An 11,376-nucleotide genomic window follows, 5' to 3' on the forward strand; every position below is an offset into this window, starting at 1 on the left:
CTCTTCATTTTGCCTGGTGGGCAGACAATCCACGTCGGTAGCTTTCCACCACCTTTTATTTATTAATTAAAGTATTTATATTTTAGCCTATCATCATAAGCTTTCAGAGAAATTTAGAACAATTTGAAACAACAAGGACTGCTTTGCATAGTCTAAAAGCCTATTAATCAAGGTTATATTGAAAACAAACCAGGAGAGATTGGAACAGTGTGTCTGTACAGATTTTGGTAAGTCGTTAGAAGCATCTTTAATCAATGCCATCCTTCAACTTGGCACTGGACTTAAGTGCTTGTTGGCACTCTCCAGGTTTGGCACGGCAGGGCCAGAGATGTCAAGCTGCCCAGGGATGGGTCAGGCATGTCCTCACTCTCATCTCCAAATAGCCCATTGCAACAGCCATGAGAAGCCAAGGGCACAAATGTCCAGAGGTCACTTTCCTGCCCGTTGGGGTGGCACTGGGAGGTACCCTCTTGGGTGGTCTTGCACTGCTGGAAATCCAGCTGGAAGGGTTCACCCTTCATCCTTATGTGCAGCTTATCCATGCTGGTGTCGAAGCCCATCTCTGAGGTACTTTATGGGGAAGCAAGCAAACCAGGCTGGTTCTGCAAAGCCAGCCTTTCCTGCAGAAGTTTAAGAATGTAACTCTGTGCAAACCCATGCAAAAGATTAATTCACTACCAGGAAGGGACCATCACTCGCCTTGAGGCCAAGCACTTTCTTATGCAAGAACCCAAGCCCAAGGGATGGCAAACCCAGCAAGAGAAGCCACTGTGGGCTGGCCAGCTCCCTCCCTCCTCTCACCCTTAAAGGAGGGGGGCTTCAAATCTCACTTTGTAATGGCCAAACACTTAGAGCTAGTCTAAATTCTCCTCAGCGCAAAAAGGCTGCCTATGAAGAGCAAAAGAGGGAGTTGAGGCAACCACTGGGTTTCCAAGAGATGAGTCCTGGCTAGCTGGGCTCATGGAACTGGGGGGCTCTGTGACATCATGGCCAGGAAGGTTGTGGGATCTGTCTGGTGGGGAGCCAAGCAATGGAAAGCCTCCAAGGGGCAGAAGGAAGGAAGGAAGGAAGGAAGGAAGGAAGGAAGGAAGGAAGGAAGGAAGGAAGGGTGATCCCAGAAAGAGTGAAGAATTAGCTCATTGAATTGTACATAGAAACCAGAGACCACAAACCACCAAAAAATATGAGCTAATGAAGCCCAAACTCTCTGGAAGAGAAGCAGTGCAGGAAGAGGCTTCTCCTTGAAGTGAGGAAGGTGGTGGGAAATGACCAGAGCTCTCTCTATTTATGGAGAATTAACATGGCTTCATTTATTGTTTTGAAGGAACAATATTGTTTTTATAGAAAACAAGGACCCTCTCCCAGAGAGGGCAGTGCTACCGTGAAAACGTCATTTTAGGACCTACTCTGTCCTGTGCCCTGAACGATATTGTTTTAAAAACATTATACAGAAAGAGAGAAGGAGAACAAAAGGTAACTCCCCCCCCCCCAGACACTCCCTGCCTTCTCTCTTAGAATCAGCCCAAACCCAAAGGGTCTTGCCCAAAGAAGGACATTTGGATTCATCTCTGAGAGCATCTTAGGTTTGGACTTCTGTAGATCTCCAGAACCTGAAAACAGTCTTTTATCATACTTTTTGGATGCCAACACCCAGATTGGCTGGGAGATTCTGGGAGCTGCAGTCCAAAAAAGTGTCTTTCCTCATGCCCAGTGCAGAAAGTCAACCATGGCTTTAGAAGGAGCCCTCAAATGGAGGAAGAGAGATGTGGATCTCGGCTGGTGCAATGCTTGGCTGGGGGCCCTGCTCCTTAAGAGGACACAGGCCTCTGCCACCTGGCAGATCCGGGGCACTTCCGTGGGCTCCTGGTATTGAAGAGAGCTTTCTGCTGCAGTCTTGGGAGATTCATGCTCTTGTTCAATGGTCCTTTCTGGATCCGTAAGAGAAGAGAGGGCACTGGGATGCAGCACCCTGCCTTTTGTAGATGTGGCACCAATCCTGAAGCCCCTCAAAGGGTGAAAGGCTTCCTCCTTGCTTACTGGGGAAAAAGAATGTCCATCTTCAGATCCGGCTCCAAATCAGCCACGCAGCGAATCCAAGTCAAGACTTTGCTTGGTGAGAAGGCGAAGTGGAGGTGAGCTTGAGAAGGTGGAGGGGGCAGCCTGAAGATCCAGTTGTCCACCAAGGGAAGCCCAAGGGAGGATTCTGCTGGTAGTTCAGGACTCCCCTCCTCCCAGGCGGGCAGTGGAGGAGGCCGAGGTGCGGATCAGATCCTGGGGAAGGCTCTCTCGGGCCTCTTGCATCCGGCGCCGGGCGCGCTGGAAGGCCTCTGCAACCAAGAAAAGGCGAGTCACTGTGAGGGCAGGGAGAAGGCTCAAGACCAGTCAGGACAGTTACTTCTTCCTCCTCACACCCTCTCTACAAAAATGCCTATTGATCCCAGGACTATAATGCTTTGCATCTAATAGTCCAGAATTTCTATGCTGGTATCATTCTGTGAGAGACAGAGAAAAGAAGTTATTTCTCTTCCCCCCAAGCCTTGGAAGAGGAACAAGGAGAATGCAAAGCGGGCTGGGATCCACAGTGACTGCTAAGCTCAGAAGCCCTGCATTCCAGTTGCAAAGACCTTGTGTTTGTGTATTCAAAGACCTTCCAGCTGGAAACATAATGTCCACATTTAAAAAAAGAAAGGAGGATAGACTAAGGAAAATGTAAAAGTTTAACCCACCAGGAGCATTTTTAAAAAATAAAAAATGTAGGGTGTAAAGGATTTAAACTAATAATTGGTGGATATTGCTCTCTTTCAATGGTCTGCATATAGAAGATCAGTGAAAGTGTGGACAAACATGCTCTACTTTGGTGCCCAGGGGCAGAGGAAGCGTATCACCAACCAATGTCAACCCCCCTCCACCACCTACAAGCATCTCTGGTCAAAAAAAGACATCTTGAATAACCTCCTATTTTGTTTCCAAAAAGCAAAACGTTGCCAAAATGACACCTGCTTAAGAAGGGAAAAGCCGTGACCACTGAGCAAGAGTTCTGGCTATTTAGTGTCCAGCACCCAGAAGGATGGCCCTGAGGGAACAGGAGAGTTCCTGCCTGGTCCCAGGATATCTCCTCCTTCATCCAGCATTAAAAGCAAGCCTCACCCAGGACATTGTAGAGGGAGCCGTGCTGACCAAAGCCGCCCAGCCGGTCCAGGACACTCCGCATGCGTTTCCTCATGGAGCTGGATTCCAGGAAGGCCCTGCCAAGAGAGGAGACCCCAGGGGTAGCAGAACCACCTTGGCCAGCCAGAGATATTGAACGACCACTCCTAGTCTCCCCTAGCCAGCTGGACTGGGGAAAGGGAGAAGTTTGTTTGCCACAAGGGCGGAAATGGGACTGGAGCTGTGGAGCTCAACCCAATCCACTGCCACCCTGCATAAACACCCCTTTCTCAAAGCCACCTCATATCCTGGGACCTATGCTGATATGGAGGGAAACAGGGGGGCTCATAGCCATTCTTTCATGCCACTTCTGAGAGACTGAAATGTCGTCTTGCAATCTTCTCCTTGCCACCCCAATCTTGCAAATATACTTTCTCCCAAGTGAACTGACTTATCATGCCCCTACTAGTATTTATGAGGGGAGAACTCCCATCAAGGCCAGGAAGATGGGCCTAGATTGAATCCAAAGCGATCTAAACAGCCCAGTTGGAAAGGTCCAGTTCTCCTTAGAAGCTGAGGTCAGGCTAGCCCCACTCTCAGCCCTGTTGCCACAAGGGGCATCTTCAGAACGTTCTGGAACTCCTGCCTTCTGCATGAGGGGTATGGGAGCTTACTTGGACTGCTGCAGGCAGTTCAGGCGGAAGATGACACTGCCAGTCGTCTTTGTGCGGAAACCAAAGCGGCTGAGGCGGTCGCCCTGATGGGGAGGAATTAGCCAAAAGGGTCAAGGGAGGTCCAGGCAAGTCTCTCCTCCTCCTCCCCCCCCCCCCCCCGAGACTCACCAGGATCCTTCTTTCTTGCACCTTGCCAGTGAGCTTTCTTTGCATGGTGCTCTGCCACAGGACCCCCCCAGCAAAAACTGAGAATGGGCAGAGTAGGGTCTGGGGATACCCACCGTGAAGGTGCTGGGCACCCTGGTGTAGGTCAGATCCTCCAGCTCAGGCGAACCTCCAATGAAAAACCGCTGCAGCTCTGAGAAAGTGCCAAGCTCCACAGGACGCCAAGTGGGAACAGTCAAGGTATGAAGCCCTAAAAGGTCAGAAACGGAAAAAGGACAGGCCAGCCGGCCAGCACTAAGCACGAGGGGCAAACACTAGCCATGTGGGGGTGAACACAGTGCGGGAGGCGCCCTGCCTCATGCTGCTGCCCAAACTCCAGAGGCCAGTCCATCTCACAGTTGCCTTGTTACCTGGCGTGGCTGGCAGGACAACAAAGCCATAGCCTTCGACACGATACCTCTGCCAGAAATCCAAGGAGAGAACCTCAAAGTACAGGACCGGCCACTGGGGAAGAGGCCCTATGGCAGAAGGGAGGAGGCCGAGTGTCAGACGTGGGCTTTATTGTGTACAATCAAAGACCAGCAAACTAGAAACACCAGGCACCTTATTATCCAGGATTCACACCTTGGGATCCTCTAAGCCTCCAATAACAAGCATAAGGTTCTAATTCTCTGGGCTTCTTTGATTACTTGTACATTTCCACCAATGTAAAGCTAGTGTCCAAAAAGAGCCACCTGGCCTGCTCCCTCTGCTCTGGAGAGGATGGAGAGCAGGCCTCTACGGCCATGACTCACCTTCCAACTCATCTTCTTGGCTGAAGAAAACCTCCAGGGTGAAAGGGAAGGAGAAGAAAGCCACTCGCTCCTGGGAATGGAAGGGAACGAACTGTTAGATCCTGCCTAGGAGACCTCGGCAGCTCCCTTCTTCCCTTTCCCCATTCTGCTTACCCTGCCACACGTCTTGGTAGCGCAGGTCTGAGTCACTCCGGAGAGGGGCTGGGATGGAGGACAGGACCAGCCTAGGAGGAAGCAAAGCAGAGGCTGGATACGGTGGGAGAAGGAGCATGAGGAGGCAGGCGGAGGCTGTACTTAGCAAACTGGGGACGGCCTCAATCCACCACCAGCTGCACTTCCATCTTCCCTCACCACCCCCCTATGCCTGCTTATTCCCCTGCAGTTTTTGTCAGTAGCTTTGGCAACCAGTTGCAGATGGCACACCTGAGGCCCCTGCCAGATGTGCCCTCAGATGGGAGCCTGACTGTGCCGCAGTGATGCTTGCTGGCTCCCATGCCAGTGAGCCTCAGCCTGAACTTCTGAGAGCTCTCCAAGGTGCAGCTGGACCATCTCCCCCTCCCAACTAAAATAGCTTCTGGCACCATGAATGCCTCCTTGGACTAAAACCCAGAGCGGGAGCAACCATCCACTGCTGCTGTCTGGGAACTTCTAAAACTTGGTCCCTCAACCTTTGTCTGCATTCACTCACAGCTGGGGAGCTCCATGAAGAAGTGGACGTAGAGGTTGTCATACTCATAGCCTTGAGCAGATACTAGGGAAGAGAGAAAAACTAAGGAAGGCGGTGAATCCCAAATCTTCTCCCACTGCAGAATCTGAGGGTCATCTTTCCCCACCAATGTGAGAGGGCTTCATGGATCAGAGCCATGCTCTGAACACACACACAAAGAGAAAACCAAGCAAGGATGGAACCTCTGGGGATTGCTTACCAATTTCACCATTCACAAAGAGTCGGAGAGCACCAGGAAGAGTCTGCAAGAGGAGGGGAGAGGGCTTAGCCGTAGGGCTGTAACTGAGTGTACTACACTGCAGGGAGGACCTTTAGAGCCCAACGCCCAGCGCCACACTCTCTGCTGGGAAAGGGAGCCAAGCAGGCTGCAGCTCACAAGCCGAGGGCCCCAGCAGCTCAAGAAGCATCACTCACCATCTCAAAGTCAGAGCCCACAAGTCCGCTGAGATACTCCTTGTGACGACTGTACAACTGAGGAATGAAGTAGACAGTCAGAAGGAATTAAGCAGGAAGCCTTCCTACTCTGATCTGCTGCTACAGGAGATGTTAAAGAGTGTACAACACATTCATTTTGGTTACTTGGCTCAGCAGACAAATTTTGCTCAGATCCTCTGGTCAATACCCATGTTTTATTTGCTGATAACCACAGCACAAAAAAGTAACCTTAAAAAAACCCATTTGGAATTAAACACAATCTAAAAGCAAGATGCGGCAGCCACACTCAAAATTCACAGTGGCTGCCCATGTACTGGGAGGGATATTCTACAACATCAGAGTCACCACCACCAAGAAGACCTTGCACTGAACAAATCTGGCACCAACAAGCAGCAGCCAGAGGGATGGAGACAGCCAACCTCATTTCTCATGAACCTTATTTGCATCAATGCTCCCCTCCCACTGCTTCCAAGGTAGAACACGGCCATCCTTACATCCTTGAAGACATGCTGCTCTCGGGCCGCCTCCTCTTCCTCCACCTGGGGCGAGGCATTCTCCAGGGTGAAGCTCCACACTTCCCGCTTCTCTCCTTCCAACTCGATCCTTTGTAGACCCCAAAACACAGGCAAAGATTCAGAGGTCAGGAGGGTGCCTCCCTACTCTGTTAGCCTTCCCTCCCATGAGGTACCACCTGGGCCCTAACTGCATCCCCTCCCTGGCTGCTCACCTGTACGGCCCTTTTGTGCCAGTGAAATCTGGCTTGACAGTGATGACACCATTGCTGTCCACCTTGATGGTGCAGAGGACATGCTCATATTCCCGGCAGCCGAGCCTGTGGCAGAAGCCTCAGTGAAGAGGGGACCGGAAGCAGAAGAGACTTTTCACCCTCCCCTAGCCCATGCCGGAGTTTGCCAGTTATTGTCCCCCAACGGGACTGGCAATAGGGCCGCATCAGTCGGATGAACACTCGGAGCCTGGCTCATCTGCCAGGCTCTGACCCAAGCCAAGAGGAGAGGCACTTGGGGCAGGATGCGCTTTGTCTTTCCAGGAGCCCAGACTCACTTGCCCGAGGGTCCTAAGTCCCCCATGATGTACATGGTCTGGACAGGGGTGTTGAGGACGTGGTTGTTCTTGATGAATTCCTCCGACGGCTCCCAGGTGATGATTCGGGACTTCAGGCCAGTTCCTTCCCTGAGGAGACACAGGGATGGGAAGGGAGAGTCACAGGAGACCCCATCAACAAAGCAAGATGCCCTCCGCTTCAGCAGAAAACATGGAAGAAGCCTTTATCTCTCTCTCTCTGTAGAAGTCACAGATGATCCCCTCACCAATCCAGGCCACCTCCCAGCCCCACTCACATGGGCCTGCGCTCCTGCCGCCTCCTCCTCACGTTGGCCATGCGCTCAGCCAAGTAGGACGGCGTTTCGTCGGCAGATGTGGTCACTCTCTGGCAATGCTGGTGGAAGACAGGGAGGCAGAGTGAGGTACTCCTCCTTTGCCCTTTCCCTCTTCCGGCAACCTTTTCCTCCCAGAACTCCCCATCTGTGAAAGAGCTACAACTGCTGCCTATCCTTAGTGGCTTCAAGCAAATGCAATACAGAGAAACACTGCTGCATTTGAAAGACAACCCCTTCCAATCGTTTTGCATTTGCTTAGAGGAGACCTCTTCTCCCCTCCTCTTGCCCAAATGCAATGCTGGAGCAAAGGCACAAGGCACAAGAGCAGGTGGCATCCTGTGCCATGGGTGGGATGCTCCATCTCCATGCCAGGGACTGGAAAAGAAAAACTGGGCACCTCTTCCAGGTTGGTGAAGCGGTCGTGATCCGTGTAGGTGAAGATGCGTCTGTTCTTCCTTCCGCCAGACCCTTCCAGCTTCAGGACGTCTTGGTGGTACTGGCGGTCAAGGGGGGTCTGGCAGGCAGACTCGTTCTGGTAGAGGTCCACCTCAAACTGAACACAGGGCAAAGAAAGCTTGGGGATGGAGGTGCCAAGCCTCCCCTGTTACCCAGCATTATCATTATCATTATCAAAGTGCTCTAAATTTGCACAGTGCTGTACATAGAATGGACCTTCCTCCTCCCCGGCTGACCGGTGCGGACTGGGTTCAAATCACAGCTCAGATATGAACATAATTGTGTGGTAAAGGGAAAGCCAACGCAAAGGCGCATGAAAGGATAACAGCAGAGGCCCCACGAAAGTGGTAGCGAAGCAAGCGGTCCCTCCTGCCCAGTCACCTGGCTGAAGAGCTTCTCCTGCCAGCCGACCACTGCCTCTTCTTTCTCCTCCTCCGGACAATGGCCACCTGGAAGACAGCAAAAGCATCGATGGGGATGGCCAGCAGTGGAGGGGCAGTGTCCTCCAGGCCAGTGGGGCAGGGATATAAGGCCAGGGTGGAAAACGTGATACCAAGGGAAGACGCAAGGCGGCCAGTTCACTTGACACAAGGAGGAAAGGTCTAGTGCGGATGGATGGGCCACTGCGTTGCTGCGACCAGCCATTCCTCTGACTTACCTGCGGCCGCGTTTTGGGTGCCGAGGGTGGCCAGGCCGATGGGTTGCTGGCCGGAGGGCGCCTGGAGCTGATGGAGGAGGAGGCTGGAGGAGGTCACCCGACGGAGGCCCACCCTGCGAGGGAGGAAAGCAGAGGTGGGTCAGGAGCCTCTGGAAGGACCAGGGAAGGCAGCGTGCGTTGAAGAAGGATTTACTTATTGGTGGGATTTCTACCCCGCCTTCAGCCCTAAAGGCTTCATTCTCTTCATTACTTACATTAAACAGTCTCTCCGCAAGTTCCTTTTTGGAGGAGCGCAACTCCAAGGGGCCTGGGAGCCGTGGCCCCACTCCAGCTCCCAGCATCCCTGGTCACAAGGACGATGGGAGTGGCAGCACCAAGGGCCCCCGATCCATTCCCTGGCTTAATGTTAGCAGAGGCATTAAAGACCATACAGAAGGAGGCACCCCTATAGAGACCCAGAGATGCATCCAGAGGCCTGTGACGCCAGCGCAGTCCTGCTTGGACAGCTTGGGCTAGGAGTGCATTCTGCGCAGCTCTTTCTTGATCCCTCTTTTGTGGATTTTGGGTGCTGTTGTACTTTGGCCAACAACAACAACAGCAACAACAACAACAACCAGGTTAAAAACACACACAAGTTCCCTTTGGAAACTTCTTGCAGCAGCTTTTGTGGCGGAGTCAAGACAAGCTTCTACTGTTTGGTTTCAGAACAGTAGAAGGAAAAACACCTTTTAACAACAAATAGGGACACAAACAAACAAACAAACAATAAACAGACCTTTTCTTTTTGCATAAACTTTGGGTTTTATTTCTTCATTATTTGTTTGCTTGTTTAAGTTACTTTGCAACTTGCAAGGCCGTCTCAACATTGGGGAAGTTACTTTTTCCAGACTCCCAAGGCAAAGCTGGGCCTGTTGTTGCCCTCCTCCATCCCCTGCTGGGAGTTGGAGGACCCATCATCCCCAGCCAGGGCTGCCAAAGGTGGGTTGGGGATGATGGGGTTTGCGGTGCTGCCCACCTGACGCGGAGGTTCCCGACGGGGTCCCGGGATCGGTAGACGGCCAGGCCGGTGTCCTGGTTCCAAAGCCCCGCCGCCTCCGCCATCCCCGAACCCGAGGCCTTGTATTTCACTGCGAGTTAGGCTTCGGCGTGTCCGCTAGGCCGCGTTTCCATGGAGACGACAAAATGGCGCCGGCAGCCGCAGAGATAGGAAAAAGGTAGAGGACGCCGCCACGAGGCGCTTCCGGGTCTTCAAAGCCCCTCAGAAGGCAAGACCATTGACTTCCCACAATAGAATTGGACTACAATTCCCAGAATCCCCAGAGTCTCTGCAATGCAACTCCCAGAAGCTCCCCCGCTTTCCCCCCATAAAATCCTAGACTTGAAAGAGACCCCCCAAAAGGGCCCTGATCCAGTGCAAGCCCTTTCTTCTGCCATGCAGCAACTCTCCATCAGAGCATCCCCATTGGCAGCCTCTGTTTAAAAAAGAGCTCCGAGGAAGGAGACTCCACTGCTCTCCGAGTCCATCGCCATCCGTGGATATTGTCGTGGTTGTTGTGGTTGTGTGCCTTCCTTCCTTTCCCAGTTATAAGTGACCCTAAATGGAGGCTATCGCGGGGTTTCCTTGGCTATATTTGTTCCGAGGGGGTTTGCCAACGCCTCCCCCTGAGGCTGAGAGAGTGTGACCCATTGCCCAAAGCTGGGTTTCATGGTAGGCTAATTTAGTAAATAAGCGGTGTTTTAAATAAACCCCCCCCCAAATTTTTATATATATATATATATATATATATACACACACACACATTCTAGTTAGATTTATATATATATATATATATATATATATATATATAAAAAATATACTGTATATGTATATGTGTGTGTATGTACATAAGTGAGTGTGTATATATATATATATTTATATATATATATATATATATATATAATCATTTTTGTTATTATGAATTATTCCATAAACTGTAATGAACCATTTATATTACATTATCATTTATATTCTTGAAAGACATCAAACTAGCTCATAGACATATTGTAACTATATGTGTATATATATATATATATATAATTGGTTATTTATATTATTACTACAGTCATTTCAACAAATAATAATTAGTTACTTCATAAATTGTAATGAACCATTTATTACATTATCATTTATATTCTTTATACTGTATATATATATATATATATATATATATATACCTAGCTTTTAATATATATATATTACTGTTATTTATTATATTAAAATTATTATATAATATTTATTATACTATAATTATTAGTAATTTATATTACTAAAATTATTTCAACAATCATTAATTATCCCATAAACTGTAATGAACTATTTATTACTTTATGATTTTCATTCTTTAGACATAAAACTAGCTTTTGTATATATGTATATCAAAACACATTCTAATTATTTCATTGTTATTATTTCATTATTATTTTAATAATTATTACAGTTATTTCAACAATCATTAATTATTCCATGAACTGTAATGAAGCATTTATTGCATTATGAGTTACATTCCTGAAAGACATCAAACTAGCATATATATATATATATATATGTGTGTGTGTATATATACTAACATTATATATATATGTGTGTATATATATATATATTTATATATATGTTATTGTTATTTATATTATTATTGTTGCTGTTGTTAAAATTATTCCAACAAACAATGAGACTGAGCCACTGGCGACGATGGCCTTATGATTTCCTTCCTTCCTTCCTTCCCTGGGCTCTCAATGGTACATTCCACTTCCTCTCCCCCCCTTTCCCTTGGACCACAATGGTACATCCCTCCCTTTCTCCCATTGGTCCATTCCACTCAGCCTCTCCTCCCCTTTTCCTGGCGCGCGCCTCTGACTTGGTAGGCGCCGCGCGCGCTGATTGGCC

The 11,376-nt window shown here is 49.4% G+C and overlaps 1 protein-coding gene across 4 annotated transcripts; it reads right to left on the reverse strand.

The window, feature by feature from the left end:
- Nucleotides 1–2,115: 2,115 nt before the first annotated feature.
- MKS1 (MKS transition zone complex subunit 1) lies at nucleotides 2,116–9,768 on the reverse strand. Of its 4 annotated transcripts, none has more exons than XM_089493317.1 (18): nucleotides 9,469–9,768; nucleotides 8,454–8,566; nucleotides 8,177–8,244; nucleotides 7,737–7,892; nucleotides 7,301–7,398; nucleotides 7,005–7,133; nucleotides 6,670–6,774; nucleotides 6,437–6,545; nucleotides 5,922–5,978; nucleotides 5,707–5,749; nucleotides 5,469–5,531; nucleotides 4,934–5,004; nucleotides 4,781–4,850; nucleotides 4,397–4,504; nucleotides 4,103–4,236; nucleotides 3,822–3,904; nucleotides 3,148–3,245; nucleotides 2,116–2,327 (listed from the first exon to the last, which is right to left on the reverse strand). In XM_089493317.1, exons 1-18 carry the CDS (start codon nucleotides 9,552–9,554, stop codon nucleotides 2,215–2,217), a joined length of 1,704 nt encoding a protein of 567 aa, XP_089349443.1. In that variant the 5' UTR covers nucleotides 9,555–9,768; the 3' UTR covers nucleotides 2,116–2,214. The 4 variants fall into 4 exon arrangements, with proteins under 4 accessions (XP_089349443.1, XP_089349442.1, XP_089349446.1 ...); XM_089493316.1 differs by having other exon boundaries at nucleotides 5,469–5,549; XM_089493320.1 differs by lacking the exon at nucleotides 9,469–9,768 and adding an exon at nucleotides 8,708–8,891 and having other exon boundaries at nucleotides 5,469–5,549.
- Nucleotides 9,769–11,376: the final 1,608 nt, after the last annotated feature.

This window comes from Sceloporus occidentalis, unplaced genomic scaffold (genome assembly GCF_023333645.1).
Source record: "Sceloporus occidentalis isolate IW3139 unplaced genomic scaffold, rSceOcc1.0.p SCAF_64, whole genome shotgun sequence".
Classification (NCBI taxonomy): Eukaryota; Metazoa; Chordata; class Lepidosauria; order Squamata; family Phrynosomatidae; genus Sceloporus; species Sceloporus occidentalis.